This window comes from Coregonus clupeaformis, chromosome 20 (assembly GCF_020615455.1).
Source record: "Coregonus clupeaformis isolate EN_2021a chromosome 20, ASM2061545v1, whole genome shotgun sequence".
NCBI classification, from domain to species: domain Eukaryota; kingdom Metazoa; phylum Chordata; class Actinopteri; order Salmoniformes; family Salmonidae; genus Coregonus; species Coregonus clupeaformis.
The window spans coordinates 5,309,191-5,332,728 of record NC_059211.1 but is presented as its reverse complement, the minus strand read 5'-3'; the positions used below and the strand labels follow the sequence as shown (position 1 = coordinate 5,332,728).

Here is a 23,538-nt window from a genome sequence, read left to right as displayed (position 1 = left end):
CTCTGACAGCATGTCTTTCAAGGTCTTTAATGTAGCTAGGCATGTGTTGCGACAACACAGTAATACACACCAAAGTAGCATCATGTTGCAATGTGTTAAGTGAGTCTGGATCAACCAAATTACACTTCAGAGGAGGTGTGAAGCATAAGACCTGACAAACGTTTAAGTGTCACAGGTTTTCTCAAACATGATGTCACTATCATATATGCAGTATGCCCATATATCAGGGCTGTTCAATTCCCTGGAGGGCCGAAACACTTCTGTTTTTTGTTCCTACCTGGTAGTTAATTGCACTCACATGGTGTCCCAGGTCTGAATTAGTCCCTGATTAGAAGGAGAGGATGAAAACCAGAAGTGTTTCGGCCCTCCAGGACCAACATTGAACAGCCCTGCCATATATGAACTGAATGAAATCAATTGAGCCTTTGATAAAGCAATTGAAGGCTGCCTAGAAGGCTGCTTCCCATTAGTATACCGCATCATGCGAGGTCCTCATAACATTGAGATACCCCACAGTATAGTTAGAATTATTTTATTTCCGTCAAGAGCACACCAATGACAAGTGGACACTGAAGACTTACTTAAGACACCATCAAATGATGTACTATCATAATCTAAGATGGCTGTTCCGCAAGAAGGAAACTAATCGTATGTAAAACACACAGGACAGGAGTAAGATGTAGAACCTGCCCACTGAGCCCAAAGCTGAAGGAGAGCAAACCTGAGTGATGCCTTGGTGGAGAAGGTAGAGCCACATTCTTTAACGCTGCTTGGGTGATTTTTCATCTTTCGTTATATAGACACAGTGTAGAGTGTCGAGTGAGTCCTCGCAAACCACCTTGGAGTGAGTCCTCACAAACCACATTGGAGTGTGCAGAGTCCCCACAAACCACCTTGGAGTTGAGGTGGGCCACGTCCCCGCAAACCACCTTGGAGTGGGTCAACTCCCCATATATCACACAAGAAAGTTCTGGTGACCTCGACAACTGCTGTGGGCTCCCACAGTCGTCTGGTGAAGGGCATGATGGGAGCTGGTCGGCTGCTTGGGAGACAGCAGGCTGCTTTTAATTGGGTTTGTCCTTAATAATGAGATTCAAATCCAAACAGAGGAAAGTGAGCTGCCGCCAACCGCAAACATTACCACAACGTTGACGCCAGCTGTGTGGAGCAACGTGGAACGTTCACAAAACATTTTGCTCCAGCTGCTGAAGCAGAATGTGAACCGTTTAAAGCCAATTCTTTGTCCTCTGTTAAGGTATTAAAGTTATTTTAAACTTCATAATCCCCCCATGAATGGTTGTGTTAAGAGGGCAGAAAGCAAAGAGTTATCTTTTACAAGAGGAAGCTGGGATGGTGTAGTCGTGTAATGAGAGAAGAGGATCTGAAGTGCTGTCTCCATTACACCGTTTACTTCCTACCCCTTCATGGTTTACGGGGTCTCCACAACATTATGGGGTTCCAACAGAAGTGGAGGGCCCGCACTCTCCTCATACTGTCAATGAGGAGTATACTGGTAGTGTTTCCTCAGCTTGCCTTTTAAGAGTTGTTGAAACAGTGACACGTTGTAAAAGCGTCCAACTAAAACTTCCAAATTGGCTTGGCAGTTGGCACATAATACTATTTCTCTCTTTGCACTGTGTGCTTTCTCGCTGTAAAGTGTTCTGCTGTAGCGTGGTGCTAAAGGGTTATGATGCTGTGCACTGTAGGGTTCCATATCCTTAGAAACACATGCAGTGACATTTTGATGATGAGCTAAGGTGAGCGCCCTTGGTACACTGACACTCAAACGTGAAACGCAACGAGTTTGTACAGTGCCAAATAACCTGGGAGAATCTCCATCGACAGAGCTCATGCATAGTGTGGCGATGTGAGTGGAATACATTTACATTTACATTTTAGTCATTTAGCAGACACTCTTATCCAGAGCGACTTACAGTTAGTGAGTGCATACAGAATACCATGCATTTCTAAGAATATAAATGACCTTCAGACTTAAAAAAAAAAAAAGAGGGTTTGTCATCCAAATGCCCACTGAGCTCCTCCCCATAGACAGAAAACACTCCTTGGAGAAAAAAATTTAAGAACAGTAATTGGGGAAGGCAGACTGTCAAGAGACATTGCGGTGTCAAACATCTTCTCTCTCCATTGTAGCTGTTGATCTTGTTAGAGTGAACAGAGCCTACAACAGAGCCCCAAACACAACCAAAGATGAGCTTCATCCTTCCTGTGTGTGTTCCTTCCTCTCACTACACTTTTACCTGCAGAGAGAGACAGGATGCGTCCCAAATGGTACCCTATACCCTATATAGTGTACTACTTTTGTCCAGGGTCCATAGTAGTGCACTATATAGGGAATGGGGTGCCATTTGAGACGCAACCTGACTAACACACCACCAATTACACCAGCTTACACATCTGTTGGGGCTGTCCACTCATTAGAACCACCAACTGTAAACACTGTGGCATGCTTTCAAACATGAATTTGTTATGGTTACTATGTTCGAGGAACTGGCGCGTAACAGTCATTAAAATCTCACCTCAAATTAAGGGAAAGTCTGCCTCCCCATCTGAACATGTTTTCGACCACACACTTGTTGTAGGTGAAGAGCTATATCAGGAAGTGTGGGAGGGTGTTTCTTTGTTTTGGACGAGGCCCAAGGTGCCCAGTAGTGCAGGTTGTTTGATAAACAGTGCTGTCTTAGCGAAAGCGCTAATATGCAGACTGAGGAGAATTATTAGCTATAAAGTTAGCTTAGCGTCTGCAGAACACAGAGTACCTGGTATTTGTTTTTGTCACTTTGGGTTTTAATCTGTGGGGAATAAGTCACAGAATGGCAATGCTTTGTGTGCAGTGGCGAGTCTTGTGCGGGGCTTAAAGCAATAGTTTAGTCTGAGTATATTTTGCTATGGCATATATTATCCTAACATTAGCTTAAAGGGTTAGTTCAAACATACTTGATGATTAGTTATGTTAGCATCAATTACCTGTAGAAATGTATTGTCTATTTATACCATGGCATTGTTGAATAGTTGTTTCTGATTGGCTTGAAGGGCATTCTAGAGCGTGCATTATTTAAGTAATAAGGCCCGAGGAGGTGTGGTATATGGCCAATATACCACAGCTAAGGGCTGTTCTTAAGCACGACGCAACAAGGAGTGACTGGACACAGCCCTTAGCCATGGTATATTGGCCATTTATACAACGGGTGGGTCTAATGCTGAATGCTGATTGGTTAAAAACGTATTCCAGCCAGTGTCTATTCCACAAGTTACCACAGGCTAAATCTATGACATTCAAATGCCTATTTACTCTGTTCCATCTGACTGCGCAATCTATTGTCTCATCAGCCCAGCCAGGCAATTTATAAACTTGATCTCCACTATAAAAAGCAACTAGACATCATCTCTGGAACTGCCGTTCTGCGGCCAACAAGGCAGAGTTAATCTCAGCCTATGCTACCCTCCAGTCCCTCGACTTCTTGGCGCTGACGGAAACATGGATTACCACTGAAAACACTGCTACTGCTACTGCTCTCTCCTCGTCTGACCATGTGTTCTCGCATACCCCGAGAGCATCTGGTCAGCGCTGTGGTGGCACAGGAATCCTCATCTCTCCCAAGTGGACATTCTCTCTTTTCCCCTGACCCATCTGTCTATCTCCTCATTTGAATTCCATGCTGTCACAGTCACTAGCCCTTTCAAGCTTAACATCCTTGTCATTTATCGCCCTCCAGGTTCCCTTGGAGAGTTCATCAATGAGCTTGACGCCTTGATACGTTCCTTTCCTGAGGATGGCTCACCCCTCACAGTTCTGGGTGACTTCAACCTCCCTACGTCTACCTTTGACTAATTTCTCTCTGCCTCCTTCTTTCCACTCCTCTCCTCTTTGACCTCACCCTCTCACCGTCCCCCCCACTCACAAGGCAGGCAATACGCTTGACCTCATCTTTACTAGATGCTGTTCTTCTACTAATCTCACTGCAACTCCCCTCCATGTCTCCGACCACTACTTTTTATCCTTTTCTCTCTCGCTCTCCTCCAACACTACTCACTCTGCCCCTTCTCAGATGGTAATGCACCGTCGCAACCTTCGCTCTCTCTCTCCCGCTACTCTCTCCTCTTCCATCCTATCATCTCTTCCCTATGCTCAATCCTTCTCCCTCCAATCTCCTGATTCTGCCTCCTCAACCCTCCTCTCCTCCCTTTCTGCATCCTTTGACTCTCTATGTCCCCTATCCTCCCGGCCGGCTCGGTCCTCCCCTCCTGCTCCGTGGCTTGACGACTCATTGCGAGCTCACAGAACAGGGCTCCGGGCAGCCGAGCGGAAATGGAGGAAAACTGGACTCCCTGCGGACCTGGCATCTTTTCACTCCCTCCTCTCTACATTTTCTTCATATGTTTCTGCTGCTAAAGCCACTTTCTACCACTCTAAATTCCAAGCATCTGCCTCTAACCCTAGGAAGCTCTTTGCCACCTTCTCCTCCCTGCTGAATCCTCCTCCCCCTCCCCCCTCCCCCCTCCTCCCTCTCTGTGGATGACTTCGTCAACCATTTTGAAAAGAAGGTTGACGACATCCGATCCTCGTTTGTCAAATGACACTGCTGGTCCTGCTCACACTGCCCTACCCTATGCTTTGACTTCTTTCTACCCTCTCTCTCCAGATGAAATCTTGCGACTTGTGACGGCCGGCCGCCCAACAACCTACCCGCTTGACCCTATCCTCTCCTCTCTTCTCCAGACCATCTCCGGTGACCTTCTCCCTTACCTCACCTCGCTCATCAACTCATCCTTGACCGCTGGCTATGTCCCTTCCGTCTTCAAGAGAAGGAGTTGTACCCCTTCTCAAAAAAACAACACTCGATCCCTCTGATGTCAACAACTACAGACAAGTATCCCTTCTTTCTTTTCTCTCCAAAACTCTTGAGCGTGCCGTCTTTAGCCAACTCTCTTGCTATCTCTCTCAGAATGACCTTCTTGATCCAAACCAGTCAGGTTTCAAGACTGGTCATTCAACTGAGACTGCTCTTCTCTGTGTCACGGAGGCTCTCCGCACTGCTAAAGCTAACTCTCTCTCCTCTGCTCTTGTCCTTCTAGACCTGTCTGCTGCCTTTGATACTGTGAACCATCAGATCCTCCTCTCCACCCTCTCCGAGTTGGGCATCTCCGGCGCGGCTCACTCTTGGATTGCGTCCTACCTGACCGGTCGCTCCTACCAAGTGGCGTGGCGAGAATCTGTCTCCGCACCACATGCTCTCACCACTGGTGTCCCCCAGGACTCAGTTCTAGGCATTCTCCTATTCTCGCTATACACCAAGTCACTTGGCTCTGTCATATCCTCACATGGCCTCTCCTATCATTGCTACGCAGATGACACACAACTAATCTTCTCCTTTCCCCCTTCTGATAACCAGGTGGCGAATCGCATCTCTGCATGTCTGGCAGACATATCAGTGTGGATGACGGATCACCACCTCAAGCTGAACCTCGGCAAGACGGAGCTGCTCTTCCTCCCGGGGAAGGACTGCCCGTTCCATGATCTCGCCATCACGGTTGACAACTCCATTGTGTCCTCCTCCCAGAGTGCGAAGAGCCTTGGCGTGACCCTGGACAACACCCTGTCGTTCTCCGCTAACATCAAGGCGGTGACCCGATCCTGTAGGTTCATGCTCTACAACATTCGGAGAGTACGACCCTGCCTTACACAGGAAGCGGCACAGGTCCTAATCCAGGCACTTGTCATCTCCCGTCTGGATTACTGCAACTCGCTGTTGGCTGGGCTCCCTGCCTGTGCCATTAAACCCCTACAACTCATCCAGAATGCCGCAGCCCGTCTGGTGTTCAACCTTCCCAAGTTCTCTCACGTCACCCCGCTCCTCCGCACACTCCACTGGCTTCCAGTTGAAGCTCGCATCTGCTACAAGACCATGGTGCTTGCCTACGGAGCTGTGAGGGGAACGGCACCTCCGTACCTTCAGGCTTTGATCAGTCCCTACACCCAAACGAGGGCATTGCGTTGGTTTTGTCTTGTTCATTACACACACCTGGTTCATATCCCCTCATCAGTACCTGTATAAGTGTTCCCTCTGCCCCCTTGTCTTTGTGTTTGATTGTTTTTTGTGAGGATAGTGAAGCTTGGTGCAGCTCCTTGTATTTTGTATCGCCATGTTATTTTCCCCGTGTGCCTTGTTGGTTCCAGTGTGCCTGTTTTGCGCACTGGACTGTTTTGACACATTACTGCGTAACTCTGTTTTCCGGAATAAATCCTGTTATTTACCCTCCTGCGCCTGACTCCTTCAACTCACCCATCACACCTTCTGCACCTGCTTCCTGACTCCCTACGTATACGTGACACATTATTTGAATATGTTGATAACCCGTTGTATAAAAGTGATAATGCCCTTGAAGCTGGTGTTTGGAGGATATATTGGCACGGTTTACCGGCCCTCGACTTCATCTCGGGCCTAACAACACCCGTGCCAATATATCCTCCAAACACCGGCATCTCGGGCATTATCATTTAGATATCACAAACCCCAGAGGTGCCTTATTGCTATTATAAACTGGTTACCAACGTAATGTTTTGTTTGTCATACACGTGGTATATGGTCTGATATACCACGGCTGTCAGCCAATCAGCATTCAGGGCTTGAACCACCCAGTTTATAATTCCCTATAACACACGGTACATTTGCACGGTAGAATTCAATGGCGATAGTTCATTCTTCCATGTTCAGTAGATGTTGAACAGATTTCTACTGGCAAATAAACACATTTCTACAGGCAAATGTGTTCGATTATAGCCATGGTATGAAATAATCAACTCGGGGCTCTATGCATTCTCTGGAAAATAAAGCAACACCATTCCGCTGGTGTGTCGTGGAACACACCTTCCACATCGCTCATTATTTTCCATAGAACGCATAGCCCCTCATTGATTATCCCTTACATATTGCACATTTCTACAAGTTATTGATGCGAACATAACTAATCGTAAAGTATGGGTGAACTATCTCTTCAAGGTCATGTTAAGAGAACTGAGCACTGTACTAGACTGAGAGCTGTGTGCCATTGACAATGGGGCTGCAGAGCTGTTATTAGTGGCTGTATCATTCCCCATGTCTAACCTACACACATGGATACCCTTGGGAAATAATGGGTCAGACACAGACCTCTAGACAGAGCCATTTACCATGTATGGCTCACCCCGTCCTGTCTGTCTGTCATATTCTGTCTCTGAGTGTTTGTGAGTGTGTGTGTGTGTGTGTGTGTGTTTGCGATCCCTATTCTCTAACTCCATCTCCCCAGCCATACTCCCCATGGGAAACCACCCACGGTGAGCTCCACAGACAGACAGACAGACAGACAGACAGACAGACAGACAGACAGACAGACAGACAGACAGACAGACAGACAGACAGACAGACAGACAGACAGACAGACAGACAGACAGACAGACAGACAGACAGACAGACAGACAGACTCCTATGGCATGAAGGAAAGCAGATAACGAGACTGGAGGAACAGGGGAGCATCCAGTGGGGACCGGAGTGCCTACACTCTCTGTCTGCAGCGGATTTTCAGAGTTACTAAGCAGGAAAACGTATAGGGCTAAACTTGCAGTAGCATATAAACTTAACACACAGTAAAAAAGAAAACAAGCAGTACTGGACAGTAAACAAAGACACTGCATAAACATTGCTAAAACTGGTGTTATCTCTGAACCATCCATATAGCTGTGACCCAACCTTTTCTTGGGGTGCGTCTGAAATGGCACCCGATTCCCTTTGGTGCACACAATATATGGAATACATAAGAATTTCCGACACAGGATGTATCCCAAATGGCACACTATTCTCTATATAGTGCACTACTTTTGACCAGAGCCTTATGGGTCCAATCAAAAGTAGTACACTATTTAGGGAATAGAGTGCCATTTGGGAAGCATCCACAGCCTTGGTTTGTTTGTGCTTGTTCGCCGCCCCCTCCTCCTCCCGGCCATTGCAAATGCTGGTCGTATAAAGGAGTAGTGGTGCAGAGGCACAGTGTTAAATAGTCCTTATCTATCTATGCCATTAGGGTTCTGTTATAAAGGCTTTGCATTATTCAGTAGGCACTGGGAGACTGATTATTACTGATCACAGTCCATTCTCGCAATTTTGCATCCCAAATGGCATCCTATTCACTTTAGAGTGCACTTATTTTTTTTAAAGGCCCTGGACTCTGGTCAAAAGATTTTGCACTACAAAGGCAATAGGGTGCCGTTTGGGATGCAGACCCAGAGGGTGAGTCCAGCTATGCTATATTATCTAGGCTGGAGCTAGCGTATACAGCCTCTGAACGGAGTTGGTGCTATTAACAATGCTGGATGGCCATTGTGGACCCGTTTTTCCCCTAGGTTTTTGCTTAGGCGAGATGCACAGGGGCCAAAAGGACCTTTGAGAGCTGTGAACAGGAACATTTTCGATTGAATTTAAAACTAACTTGGAGGGATGCAGCTGAGCTAGGTAGAGGCAGACCGCCCCACTAATAGACTCACAAAGTTGGTGCAGTGGACCATCACAAGATCATTACAACTGTCCACATTTCACTGATCCTAAGCTCTGGCATGTAAACTGCTGTCATTTTAGTCGAAAGTGCTCCAAACGTTGCAATAAGACTACAAATCTTACTAATTAAAAATAACCAAATCTGCCCAGAGTCCTCAGTCACAACTCTGGTTGTTTATGCAATTTCTCCTGTCTAAAAAAAATGAGGAAAAACTGGCGGAGATATCAAATAGAGGAGAGGAAGCCTTTGGCCGAGCATATGGCGCTGCTCTTTTTTATACAGCAGATATGAAGGATAAATATGAATATATATCTGAGGCAAGCTGCTGGACCTACTCTGGTCTCCCAGTAGGATTGTATTATGTCCCAGCAGGGTTAGAGTTCAGCTTAATCGTTTACAGTACTGTGGATCTAATGCATAGAACACTGGCTAATTTGCTCCCTGATGGTAAACAGCTATTTTATTGCCTGTTGGGGCTGGGCGACAGATAATGAACATTAACATGATGACCTATGCATATACTGAGAGTGCCCTAATGACAAAGGCTGAAAATGTATGTTTTCCAACAGCACCCTTTTCTCTGTATAGTGCACTACTTTTGACCAAAGTCCTGCCTTACTACCTGCCACTACCCAGTCAAAGGTAGTGCACTATGGAATAGGGTGCAATTTGATACGTACAAAGCGCCTTGTTTATGTACATGTGCTGAGATAAGGGGGATTTGCAACATGAGCTCTTGCAGGCACACAATTAGACTTTGCCATTAACCATTTGTTATCTTGACTTTTTCCCGCCATTGGCTTGGCACCTTGCTGATTACAACGCGAGCGATCGATAATTAAACCAATTAAACTCGACAGATGGGTCCATTTACGCGTTTTTTGTTGTTGTTGCCTGAGACCGCTTCCGTGTCACAAAGTCTTATACAACTATATTTTCAGTTGATAAAACATTGTAAGCTTCTTTATTAAGTCTAGGATTTGAGTGCCCATGTATTTCACAAGAGAACCGAGTCTGTAGGCTAACACCTTGTGCTGCTGTACAGGGTGCTGATTTGGTGCAGTGCTGATTATTTTATAGGCCTACTGGTTGAGAGAAAATAGCTATGCTGCGGTGTAGTAGCCTCCCACTGGGCACAGACGTCAGTACAACGTCTAGTTTTGATTTACATTTGGTTGAGTTGTCAACTAACGTGAATTCAACGAGAAATCAACAAAAAATGGCACCATGTCATTGGATTTAGGTTAAAAGTTGAGTGGAAAAAAAGACATTCCTTTAGGTTGATGAGGTTTTTCAAATCCAATCAGTTTTCCACGTTGATTCAACATCATCACTTTGCTTCTTTTTGTTGTTGTTGTTGAAACAGGGTTGATTCAACCAGTTTTTGCCAAGTGGGCTAGGCCTAGTAGATTTACCAAAGCCACTATAGGCCTATATTAAAATCAGTTTCCAGATCATTTCCAGCAGCTCATCAATATCTCCAAAAGGGGAAATGAAATATTTCCAACGACATCATTCTAACGGACCTTTGGCGCGTTTTCCCTCATTGCATCTAATAAATATTTATGTGATAGCCTCGGTGCTTGTTACGCAACAACCTGTTAAATTAATTATTTGAATCCATTTCATATCCTTTTAGCACCCCTCGGATGGATGGTGAGGGTTTGAAGAACGGTAGTTCACCGTTCCTTTTCGTTTGACTCAGCATGCGTGAGGAGGACATGGTTGCTCTGTGAGGAAATGTAGCCTTCATGGACTCGATCACTGACTAATTATCTATTTGCTTAGACTATGATACGTTCATGATTCATGCATTTACTTTGCCTAACGTGTTTCTTGGGTTGCCGAATTGGGTGATAAGATATAGTCTATTCTTGCATGGATGTGCAAAAATTAGAACCTTAATGCCAACTGGTCTGATTAAGGTATAGTGCAGACAATTAATAATCATTTCATTTGAATAAAGTGAATAAAGTAACTGCTTGCAATGAATATGCCAGAGACACATTTGAACCGGAATCCTCAGTAGCTTACATCATAAATGAAAAAAAAAATCCACAAGCTGAATTTAAAGTTTTATAAGGCATCCAGGAGGAGTTCAGACTAAGGAGTCCAGACTATGGGCAAAATACTAATAGCCTAATGCAATACTTTTAATTTGAATGTATGTCATGTATAATGGATTGTGTGATGAACACACAGGCAGGTAGATTCATTGTGAGGGACACATCTCGGAAATAAAACATGACACTGCACCGAGATTGCATCAGATAAACCCATATCTGTGGGGAAATATGGGGATGAATGAGACACACGCCAACTGGTGGAAGGTGAGAGAGAGAGCGAGAGAGAGAGAGAGAGAGAGAGAGAGAGAGAGAGAGAGAGAGAGAGAGAGAGAGAGAGAGAGAGAGAGATAATACTCAGTGGGATAGTCAGAGAGAGGGACGCTGCCAGGATCCTCACTCTAGGAGCATGGGGAGTGGCTTCCTTTAAGGTGGACCTTCAGAGATGTCAGAATGAACTCCATGTGTAACACATAGGCTATACTAGGCCTAATGGAATACACGAGTTAGCTCAAATTCAATCACTTCAATGTACTGTACTGATATATGACTTCGAAACGACAGTAGTTTAATCTTATTTTTATTTTTTTATGAATGCCAGTTAAACTTCAGAATGTAAAGCAGACTGCCATCTACAATATATTTACTCCTGGTAAAACCAGCTCATCTTCTCCTATTCTCACTTATGTATTTGTAAATGTGAATTGCAGACCATATTATGGTCTGCAATTCACATTTACAAATACAACTATTTAGTTTCATAGGCTGCTATTATTATGGTCACCATAATAATAGCAGCCTATGAAACTAAATCCTAAAACAGTATAGGCTTAGTAGCAGTACTTTAGCTTACTCTGTCGTGCATTTATGTCAAATAGCCTACAAAAACAATCAGACTGACAAGAGAATAGCCACAGTGGTGTAAAACATACAGTATAGCTTTCTAATCGCCCCGGTCCACCTTAAATAAGAGGCTGGACGTGATTAAGCAGCCCAACCTGCTTCCTCCCCACTGTGATGCAGAGAACCTGCCTCAGCGCTGCCCTCATCCCGGCTGTAGCTAGCCTATAAAAACTAGGACGAGCAGAGCTGAAACCTCACAGCTACAGACAGTGGACAGCTCCTTGGTGCTGAAACTAACCGCCTGCAAACACACTCAGCGGCTGCAACACCACACACATGCCAGGAAACATGCCTGGAATCATGGAGGGACACTCTTGGCAACTTTTCCTACTTTCTTTCTTAGTTTTGGAGGGGTCGACGCAAGATTTCGGACAGACCCAGTTTATTTGCACGTCTGTGCCCAAGGATATGGACTTGTGCGCGGCTACGATGCAGAACACCGGTCCGGCGGAGGACTTGAAGACGACGGTGATGCAGTTGAGGGAGACCGTGTTACAGCAAAAAGAGACCATTATGAACCAAAAGGAGACAATCAGGGAACTAACGTCCAAGTTGAGCCGGTGTGAGAGCCAGAGTCTGCCCGAGGCCGGAGCGGGAGGCCGGAGAATAGTACCGGGCGCCAAGAACACTATGGGGGATGTTTCAAGGGGTCCTCAGGACACTCTCGCTCAACTAGGACAGACTTTACAGACCCTCAAACAGAGGTTGGAGAATCTTGAGGTAGGCATTGGGGTTTGTTTGACCTCCCTATTTTGAACTAGCAATATGGAATGCAGGTTGAGCTTTCAATCAACTTTTAATCATTTTTACGCGTTTCCAATCGGCTCGGTTGGTTGTATAGCCTATAGTGCTCAATGTGCTAGTTATAAGTGCTCTCTATAGTTGTGAATTGCTTGCTATAGGGTTATGTTAGTCCAGTCACTAATGCTATAGACCTATTTAAAGCTATTTTTCCGCATCCAATCGGAAAGTAATTACTCTAGAGCACTAAATGAAGCCGCACCACACTCTTGATAAGGACAGACAGACGCCTCATCTTTGGACCAATTTAGGCACTTGATGCAAATTGCCGAGGCAGTAAGTCCTCCACAAACGAGCTAAGCACCAGAGCTTTACCCACGACGAGCCCCGCCTCGCACATGTAGGATTGTTTATTTAAACCCAAAGTTATTTTAATCGTCCCATCTTGTCTGTTCCTCTGTCCTTGTTCCGTTATACAGCAATACAGCCGAAACAACGGTACGGCCCAGGCGAATAGTCTGAAAGACCTGCTTCAGAACAAGATTGATGATATGGAGAAGCAGGTGCTGTCCCGGGTCAACACCCTGGAGGAGACCAAACCGGGTCAGAAGAACGATACGGACCAGCGGAATCGAGTGGAGTCCACGCTGACTTCCATGCATCACCGGATAACGGACCTAGAGAAAGGTGAGTGAGCTATGGGGCAAAGAGATCATGCCCAAATATACACAGTCAATATAATTGTTCTGTTCATGTGAATGCTTATAAACGACTAAACTGATTACATTATTTTGATAATAATTTGCGCATTTAGTTTTAATAGTAGAAAAAATAAGGGCACCAGAATCATCCAAATGTGGTGGAATTGGCTCGTTCAATGGTTTATATTTCTAAAATAATGCAAATTTCTAAAAACAACCCTGCATTTCACTTGGTAAAATTGCCTGGCCCACATGAGGAATCACTCCAAACCCGCATACCACAGTAGCTTGTCAATACAGACAGTGCCGCAGCGCAGCTATCACCACTGTGGTGTGCGGGTTTGTGTAAGGGGAGATGGGAGATGGGAGATGAGAGGGGGAGGTAGCTGCATTGCTTTGCATATCTCATATTAACACAGTGATGCCACACTGGGATAATAATTCACGTGTCAGGGAGCGACAGCCAATGACGCTTTATTTCCAGTGACTGTGAACGAGAGTCGTTGGTTTTGTAGGGGACATAGCGGCGCAGGAACTTTACAACAGGTTTTTAACGATGTGCGCAGTGCTGGATATAGAGCGCACAGTGTTGGAGACAAACAGGCGCATTTTGGAACATCGATCAATGTTTAGTTCAACTCCTTACTGGGGAGAATGAGGGGGTTGGAGGTGAGGACGGGATGAGAGAGAGAGAGAGAGAGAGAGAGAGAGAGAGAGAGAGAGAGAGAGAGAGAGAGAGAGAGAGAGAGAGAGAGAGAGAGAGAGAGAGAGAGAGAGAGAGAGAGAGAGAGAGAGAGCGAGAGAGAGAGAGAGAGAGAGAGAGAGAGAGAGAGAGAGAGAGAGAGAGAGAGTGAGTGAGTGAGAGACAAAGCTATTCCTTGTTTGCCCTGCTCACGTGGTCACATCATACCGCAGAGAATAGGCTAGGAGAGAGATGCACAGTCTGTTCCAAGCCAATGATATAGAACAGAGCATCGTCAAACTAAAGAGAAAGGAGAAAACCTTTAGTTGGGGATCGAAAATCTCAACTGGTGGAGCAAACCATGCATACGATTAAACCAATCAATCAATCACATGATATGACATAACTGACTATACCATAGGCCTATGAGTGCAATGTAGATTATATAAATCACTGAAAGGTAAACAAGTAGGCATATGTTTCGTCCGCAGGTGGGAAAGACAACAGACCACTGGACAAGTTCCAGCTGACATTCCCGTTGAGAACCAACTACATGTACGCCAAAGCCAAAAGAACCCTGCCGGAGATGTACGCCTTCACGGTGTGTCTGTGGATTAAATCGAATGCGTCGCCTGGGGTGGGCACACCTTTCTCCTACGCTGTCCCGGGGCAGGCCAACGAGCTGGTGCTGATTGAGTGGGGAAATAACCCGATGGAGATACTCATCAATGATAAGGTAATGATCGCTGATGGCAATGGCATATTCTACACCGCATGTGGCTATAGGCAAAATGGACAGATCGCCCTGCGTAAATGTGGTGTGCCAGACTAGCAAATTAAGCTACGCCGCTACTACACAGCATTATGCAATGTATGGGAAAGTTATGGAGACGTTACAAGCAACTTAATTATAAAAAATATTGTATTTACAGACAGTGCTATGTCTGAAAACATAAAAAACCATAGCAATCATTAGTTCTAGGGCAGGCCTATTTGAACATACAGTAATGGGTGCGCTGTCCATGCTGCAGGTGGCCAAGTTGCCGTTCATCATCAACGACGGGAAGTGGCATCACATCTGCATCACTTGGACCACGCGCGACGGGATGTGGGAGGCGTTTCAGAACGGAGTGCTGCGGGGCAGCGGAGAGAATCTGGCGCCATACCATCCCATCAAGCCGCAGGGGGTCCTCGTATTGGGACAAGAGCAGGTAAGAGGGTTCACTAAATGAGGATGAACTAACTTTAGATTAAATTGGTATGCAAATCGTGATATATTCTTGAGATAAATGGCTTGGGGAAAATAATTATATCCATTAGTAATGAAAATATTAGAGCACGTTTTCTCTCCAATGATCAAAGGGAGGAATATTAATGTGATGGGAAAGTTGAGAGACCTTGGACGAAATTGTCAATTAAGACGTAGCCATCTAATTAAGGCCCTCGAGCTAGATATCGTGGAATACCCCAACTCAATTGTGACAATGCACAATCTACTTCAGATAGAAAAGTGGGAAATCATTAGCAATTACAGAGTTATAGGCATTACAGAGTAATAGGCATGTCGTGAAAAGCAAATAATGGCGCATGGCCAGCCGTGTGTAAATGGTTAAATTTGGGCTTTGGTTGTGGTGGAACTGTCACTGAGAGTGGTTGCTTTTTATTATAGTTTTATGATAATTAGAAATCAGTGCATTTCCATGGTATAGGCCAACTGTGTTCCAACCCCAATTGTATTCCTTCCTAATACAGTACAGGATGATTAGCCTATTACACACATTTGTAATAGAAAGACCAGGCCGCGCGCGTACCGACATTTCGCGCCACTAACCTTGAACTTGTCATCTTGTTGCTCCACAGGACACGCTGGGGGGAGGTTTTGATGCCACACAAGCATATGTAGGTGAGCTAGCAAATCTCAACATGTGGGATAGGAAGCTTTCCATCGGGGAGATTTATAACCTGGCAACCTGCAACAGCAAAGCGCAAACTGGCAACGTATTCTCTTGGTCAGAGTCCAACATTGAAATATTCGGTGGAGCTACCAAGTGGACATTCGAGCCGTGCCGTTCGCTCAACTGAACTGCATTTCGGCATGAAACCAAGGCCAATCCTTGTCTGTATTTGTTTTGAGCTTCTGTCGTTCTTGTCTTCATTATGACGTTCGTTACAGACGATTTGGTATTTATTTAATGATAAGCTTAAACCTGGGATTTCTATTAGATATTTATGTGCGAAACAACTTTTTTTGATCTTGAGAAAAATCTCATTCGTCTTGGAAACCTCAGTTGGACAGTGTTGGTATCTGTTTGTTTGTTTTTCTTTTGGAGTTTTGTTGCAAGCGCACTTTAGCTTTTTTGATTCGCTTATTTTGTCTTGGACCTGCAGCTGGGCAATCCACGCCTTATGTTGGACAATTCACAGCACAGTGTGGAATTTATGGAGCCATCCTCTAAAGTGGAACTCACGCTGTCCGTCCAAGTCTTGTCAGTATTTGACGCCATTAAATGATACAGCTCCCTCCAAATCCCTCAACCTCACCCACCCCTCCGGATCTTGCACTGTGAATGAATAGAGCCATGTAGAGAGAGGACGCCGTGGGTTCGTTGAAGGACACTGCAAAGTCGGACTGTAAAAATCATTTGTAATTCTCGTTCGCTTCAAAGTGTTTCCTGTAGACCCTGTAAACGAATGTCATTAATTGCCAACATGCTACAAAGCCTGGGTGCCTTGGGCTGGTGCAAATATTGAGCACATACGTTTTATGTTGCAAATTATATGTATTGTTTGTTTTATATTTATTTTGGGGGAGGGTGGGAGTGTTTCTTGTTATTATTCTGATAAATGTAATTTAATTGAGGTTTGTTAACGGATATGATGACGTGTTTGGGCAGGTGTTTGTATCTGTATTCGGAATGTTACAGTGTCTGTATAGTGACAGCATGACTGAGTGACAGAATGCTGCCACATCCTCTTCGACATCAATCTGCTTGACTATCCTTTCTGGGGACTGGGTGGTTTTCTACTGGATTGTTATATGCTCCAAGCATGGCAACACAGAAAGATGTGAAAAATATCTACTTTTTGTAATAAAATTGTGATACATAAGAGTTAAAAGTGTATTCCTGGGCTGGCATTAATGGTATGCAGCAAAAGGTGTGGATGAGAGAGAGAGTGAGAGAGAGAGAGGGATAGAGAAAGTGAGAGAGAGAGGGAGAAACAGGGAGAGAGAGAGAGAGACTGATAATTATTACTTGTTAAATCTGATTTGATCTTGTCACATGGTGTAGGAGAAAGAAATTAGTGCTGGATAAGTGAAAAAACGCCTGAACTCAGACTGAAGGACAGAGAGGTGCTGGAAAGAACTGAAACAGTGTGTGTGGTATCTCTTTTTAGCTGACTGCAGAAGATAACACTCCCAAATGCTTTGTTGTGTGTGCGTGTGATTCAGGCGTGCACAATCTGCCCTAATAATGAAAGCGAGGGTGTCGAAAGAAGAAAACGCCTAGTCATATCACCCCCCCTTTTCAAGAGTCAGTTCAATCAGTTGCAATGCAATCTGAACCAAACCCACAGAACGCACTAGCTATACTGTTCCCTATACTGCTCTATTTTGTTCAGTGCCATCCTCTCCCACCACAGAACACTGCAGTCCAGGATGCTGAATGCTGATGGTCTTGTACTTTGACAGTTACTGCATTGAGCTGAGTCAGTTATTATTCGTTATCACCCACGTATCAGATGGTGTAACAAACATCTCAGAGAAGCACCCACATTTAACTCTGCCTCTTGCAGCAAGGCTTTTGGAGAAATTGTGGTGGCCAAACGAGCCAGCCTGCACCATCATGCTTGGCTTGCTGTTACCATAGAAATCTATGGCCGTTACTCATAAATCACGTGGGTAGTTAGTCATCCAGAGGGAGAAGTGGGAGGGAAGGTCTCTTGAAAGACCAGTTAGAATAATTATCTTCCCTGAGGGCCAACATTGATCAGATAGTGAGCAATGAGCACCTATAGGCCTTAGATAGTAGGTAGCCAGAGGGAGAGATATGAGATGTAGTCCCTGACAGAAAGAGAAAGAGGTCCCTTGAGGTTACAGATCCTCATTAGCTCGGACAGAACATTCATACACAGCCCCACTGACCCAGAGACTCATTCTCCCAAGGTGCACTGCCTCTTACCCAAGGTCAGGAGCCCAGAAACAAAGTAATGAGGTGGGAGCTCTCCCTTAGAGAACAGGTGTCCTTGCTCTTCTCACTATCATCATTTCACCCTCATACAGAACACACACCAAACTGGACTGGTTATACCTGAGGCCTGTTTCTGAAGGGTCGAGAGAGTACATTGGACTCGGTCTGGCTCTGGTGCCACGGTGCCAGAACCGGTTGGTAACCTAAAACACATTGGAATGGCGTTAGGTTAGTGGAGGAGTGACAGAGAGAGTTCTGGGCATATTCGGCCCATGGAAAGAACACCGACCACTCCCCCGGCCGTTCCTGGCAGTAGGACCGCAGGAACCTACCCACATCCTGATTTACCCGTTCCACCTTCCCATTAGACTCGGGGTGGAAAGCAGAGGTCAGGCTGACCGAGACCCCCAGACATTCCATGAACGCATTCCAGACCTTGGATGTGAACTGGGGACCGCGGTCAGACACTACAGTGAGGGAAAAAAGTATTTGATCCCCTGCTGATTTTGTACGTTTGCCCACTGACAAAGACATGATCAGTCTATAATTTTAATTGTAGGTTTATTTGAACAGTGAGAGACAGAATAACAACAAAAAAATCCAGAAAAACGCATGTCAAAAATGTTATAAATTGATTTGCATTTTAATGAGGGAAATAAGTATTTGACCCCTCTGCAAAACATAACTTAGTACTTGGTGGCAAAACCCTTGTTGGCAATCACAGAGGTCAGACGTTTCTTGTAGTTGGCCACCAGGTTTGCACACATCTCAGGAGGGATTTTGTCCCACTCCTCTTTGCAGATCTTCTCCAAGTCATTAAGGTTTCGAGGCTGACGTTTGGCAACTCGAACCTTCAGCTCCCTCCACAGATTTTCTATGGGATTAAGGTCTGGAGACTGGCTAGGCCACTCCAGGACCTTAATGTGCTTCTTCTTGAGCCACTCCTTTGTTGCCTTGGCCGTGTGTTTTGGGTCATTGTCATGCTGGAATACCCATCCACGACCCATTTTCAATGCCCTGGCTGAGGGAAGGAGGTTCTCACCCAAGATTTGATGGTACGTGGCCCCGTCCATCGTCCCTTTGATGCGGTGAAGTTGTCCTGTCCCCTTAGCAGAAAAACACCCCCAAAGCATAATGTTTCCACGGTTTGACGGTGGGGATGGTGTTCTTGGGGTCATAGGCAGCATTCCTCCTCCTCCAAACACGGCGAGTTGAGTTGATGCCAAAGAGCTCGATTTTGGTCTCATCTGACCACAACACTTTCACCCAGTTCTCCTCTGAATCATTCAGATGTTGATTGGCAAACTTCAGATGGGCCTGTGTATGTGCTTTCTTGAGCAGGGGGACCTTGCGGGTGCTGCAGGATTTCAGTCCTTCACGGCGTAGTGTGTTACCAATTGTTTTCTTGGTGACTATGGTCCCAGCTGCCTTGAGATCATTGACAAGATCCTCCCGTGTAGTTCTGGGCTGATTCCTCACCGTTCTTATGATCATTGCAACTCCACGAGGTGAGATCTTGTATGGAGCCCCAGGCCGAGGGAGATTGACAGTTATTTTGTGTTTCTTCCATTTGCGAATAATCGCACCAACTGTTGTCACCTTCTCACCAAGCTGCTTGGCGATGGTCTTGTAGCCCATTCCAGCCTTGTGTAGGTCTACAATCTTGTCCCTGACATCCTTGGAGAGCTCTTTGGTCTTGGCCATGGTGGAGAGTTTGGAATCTGATAGATTGATTGCTTCTGTGGACAGGTGTCTTTTATACAGGTAACAAACTGAGATTAGGAGCACTCCCTTTAAGAGTGTGTTCCTAATCTCAGCTCGTTACCTGTATAAAAGACACCTGGGAGCCAGAAATCTTTCTGATTGAGAGGGGGTCAAATACTTATTTCCCTAATTAAAATGCAAATTAATTTATAACTGAGCTTCTTGAAGTAGAAGGCACAGGGGCGGAGCTTGGGTGGCGTGCCTGAGCATTGAGATAGGACAGCCTATCCCTACCTCGGACGCATCCTCCTCCACTACGAACAGTAGTGATGGATCGGGGTGGGCCAGTACCGGGGCTGAGGTGAACAGAACCCTCAGGTTACTGAAGGCCCTTTCAGCCTCAGCAGACCAGCGGAGCCGGGACTGCCCACCCTTCAACAGAGATGTGATGGGAGCTGCGACCTTGCCATGCCCCGGATAAACCTCCGATAGTTGTTGGCAAAGCCAATAAAGCGCTGCATCTCCTTTACCGTGGTTGGAGTCGGCCAATTACGCACGGCTGAAATGCGATCTCCCTCCATCTCCACACCTGAGGTGGTAATGCGGTCTCCGAGGAAGGAGACGGACTGTTGGAAAAACAGACACTTTTCTGCCTTGGCATAAAGGTCATTTTCCAACAGTCGGGCCAGCACTTTGCGAACCAGGGACATATGCTCGGCGCGCGTAGCGGAATACACCAGAATGTCATTGATGTAGACCACTACACCGTGACCAAGCATGTCCCGAAACACCTCGTTCACAAAGGACTTGAAGACGGATGGAGCATTCATCAAACCGTAAGGCATCACCAGGTATTCATAATGCCCCGTGGTTGTGCTGAATCCTGTCTTCCACTCGTCCCCCTCTCGGACACACACCAGGTTGTACGCACTCCGGAGATCTAATCTGGTGAAGAAGCGCACCCCATGCATTGACTCGATCACCGAAGGAATGAGGGGTAGAGGATAACTAAATCATATCGTCTCCTTGTTCAGTGATCGATAATCAATGCAAGGGCGCAGACCACCATCTTTCTTCTTCACAAAAAAGAAACTTGAGGAGGCGGGCGAAGTTGAGGGACGTATAAACCCCTGGTGCAGGAACTCAGTGACGTATGTCTCCATAGCCTCCGTTTCAGCCTGTGACAGGGGATACACATGACTCCTGGGAGGCACAGCGGCTACCCCCACCTGATGAGGTGGTAACATGGTCGCACGGTGGAGGTACTGTCTGGACTTTCAACCGTGGTTACACCAATGGAAACACAGAGACACCTACCCTGACACTCTCGCGACCACCCCGTGAGAACCCTCTGCGGTTGTGGAGTGCTAACCAAGGAATACCCAAGACAACAGGGAAGGCAGGAGACTCAATAATAAGAAAAGTCTCGTGAGTAACCATGGTGACTGGTGCTGTAACTTCCCTAACAAACCCGGACCCTAATGGTCGACTGTCAAGTGCTCTGATGGGGAGTGGAATGGATAGGGGAACCAATGAAATGCCTAGACTGTGTGAAAATGACCTGTCCATAAAGTTCCCAGCTGCGCCTGAATCGACCAGCGCCTTACACTGGGGAACTACAATGTAATCAGGAAAGTGGATGGGTAGGGTACAGTACGCAGCAGAGGGCTCTGAACGAGTGTGGGTGTTCGATACCTGGGGTGACGCAAGAGTGCCCTGCCTGCCGCCTCCAGACCCAAAAGAACGCTGACGACATTGTGCGGTGAAATGTTCTCTCGTGCCACCAGAGTGACACTGGCGCTGTCGTCCTCCGCTCTTCTCGGATTGCCGCTCCACCCAGCTCCATCAGCTCGTGATCCGAGTCGGGCAGGGTTGGAACGGGCATACCCCCTCCAGGACATCCTCTGGCCGCCAGCAGGTTGTCCAAGCGGATGGCCATGTCCACCAGTTGAGTGAAGGACAACATGGTGTCGCGGCAGGCTAGCTCCGTTCGGACGTCCTCCCGCAGATGGCACCGGAAGTGGTCGATGAGGGCCCGCTCGCTCCACCCGGACCCAGCTGCTAGAGTCCGGAACTCCAGGGCGAAGTCCTGCGCGGTCCTCGTCCCCTGCTCCTCCGTCATTCCAGACCGCGTTGGCCCACTCCAGGGCTTTCCCCGAGAGGCAGGAGACGAGGGCGGACACCTTCTCCCGCTCCGATGGGGCCGGACTGATGCTGGAATAGTAAAGCTCCAGTTGGATGAGGAATCCCTGGCAGAGAGCAGCTCTCCCGTCGAAATCCTGTGGTCGGGATATATGGATCCGTCTGGGTGCTGGGGTGTTGGTGGCTGGATCCGGTCGCCCAGCTGGTCTCGACAGATCGGGGTCCTCTCCTCTCCAGGCGTTGAACGACCTGGAGAACCCGATCCATCGCTTCTCCCAAGCTGGCTAGCATCGTTGAATGCTCCTGGACCTGTGCCACGACTTCAGGCATGCGCTTTTCTCCCGCTGACTCCATAGTGAGTGGGTGACTCTGTGATGGGTGATTTGAAGGAGTCAGGCGCAGGAGGGTAAATCACAGAATACAGAGTTTATTCCGGAATACAGAGTTACGCAGAATAGCGTCAAACAGGCGCACTGGAACAAAACAGGCACAAGGGGAAAATATACCCCGGCAATACAAAACACACAGAGCTCAACCGAGCTACACTCTCCTCACATTAAACAATCACCCACAAGGACAAGGGGGCAGAGGGAACACTTATACAAGTGCTAATGAGGGGATATGAACCAGGTGTGTGTAATAGACAAGACAAAACAAATGGAATGATGAGATGTGATGCAGCAGTGGCTAGAAGGCCGGTGACGACGAACGCCGAAGCCTGCCCGAACAAGGAGAGGAGGCAGCTTCGGAGGAAGTCGTGACAGACGATACTGTCTGCATGCACTTGAGCCCTCAAACTCAACTCTGGACTTCGAAGCCAGTTCCACTGTGTTTTTTCATTTTCCTCCTCTAAATCAGGGACTGAATTAGACCTGGGACACCAGGTGTGTGCAATTAATTATCAGGTAGAACAGAAAACCAGCAGGCTCCGGACCTCGTAGGGTAAGAGTTGAATACCCCTGCACTAAAGTATCTAGAGTCCTACCTAGCATATCTTTGCTCCATGGTACACCTTGGAAGGAACCACTTACTAGGGAGAATGGGGGAGGGGGTACTCTTTGCCTGGTCCAGTAAGTGTGCCCCCTCCGCAAAATACCACTGACAGATCGTTTTATCAATAATTATGATAAAACGTGGGCTTAAAAAGGAAGTTTAGCAATCAATTTAACATCCGAAAAATTTAAAACAGGACAAATCTGAGGGGGCACGTGGCCTTGTGCCCCCTATGGGCATGACGCCTCTGCAGGGAGTTCCCACCTGCTTTGATATGAGAGTTCCCAGCCCTCTTGAACACCCATGTAAATACTCTCCTATGTTTCACTCCACATATTGATTCAGTCCAGGACTAGGACACGCTACACACTCAATTCACTAGTCAACAAATCACCAAGCCTGTGATTAGCTTAAGCAGGTGTCCTACTACTGAAATAGATTAAAGAAGTGGAAGTGGCTGGGTGGCCTGAGGATGTTAACAAGGGAAGGGCACCACCATACTGTCCACACAACAGCAGGATCAAAGGAGAGGAGAGGAGGGAGGGTGCTCTGCTGCCACAGTATCAGCTTATAGCCTGCCTCTCAGTTGACGTCACCACAAAGCACCCGTCAATGGCCGACAGGCCATCATAATCACTGGGGCTGCTGCTTACTACGCTTCTCACTAATTCCCTGCTAGAGTAATGCTGCTAAGCTGTAGGGGGTGTAGCGCATTGCTAGAGTACGACTGTGCATTTATGAAGTGGTCATCTGAATACTCTTTGTGCCAAGAGACGTGGCGCAGCGGTCTAAGGCACTGCATCTCAGTGCTAGAGGCGTCACTACAAACCCTGGTTCAATTCCAGGCTGTATCACAACCTGGCTGTGATTGG

At 46.6% G+C, this 23,538-nt stretch overlaps 1 protein-coding gene across 1 annotated transcript; it reads left to right on the top strand.

The window, feature by feature from the left end:
* The first annotated feature begins 11,698 nt into the window (after positions 1–11,698).
* On the top strand, positions 11,699–16,745 carry LOC121533269 (neuronal pentraxin-1). The gene is made up of 5 exons (XM_041839087.2): positions 11,699–12,233; positions 12,734–12,941; positions 14,129–14,373; positions 14,669–14,848; positions 15,498–16,745. The coding sequence occupies exons 1-5, from the start codon at positions 11,790–11,792 to the stop codon at positions 15,717–15,719; spliced, it is 1,299 nt and encodes a 432-aa protein (XP_041695021.1). The 5' UTR covers positions 11,699–11,789; the 3' UTR covers positions 15,720–16,745.
* The last annotated feature ends 6,793 nt before the right edge of the window (positions 16,746–23,538 follow it).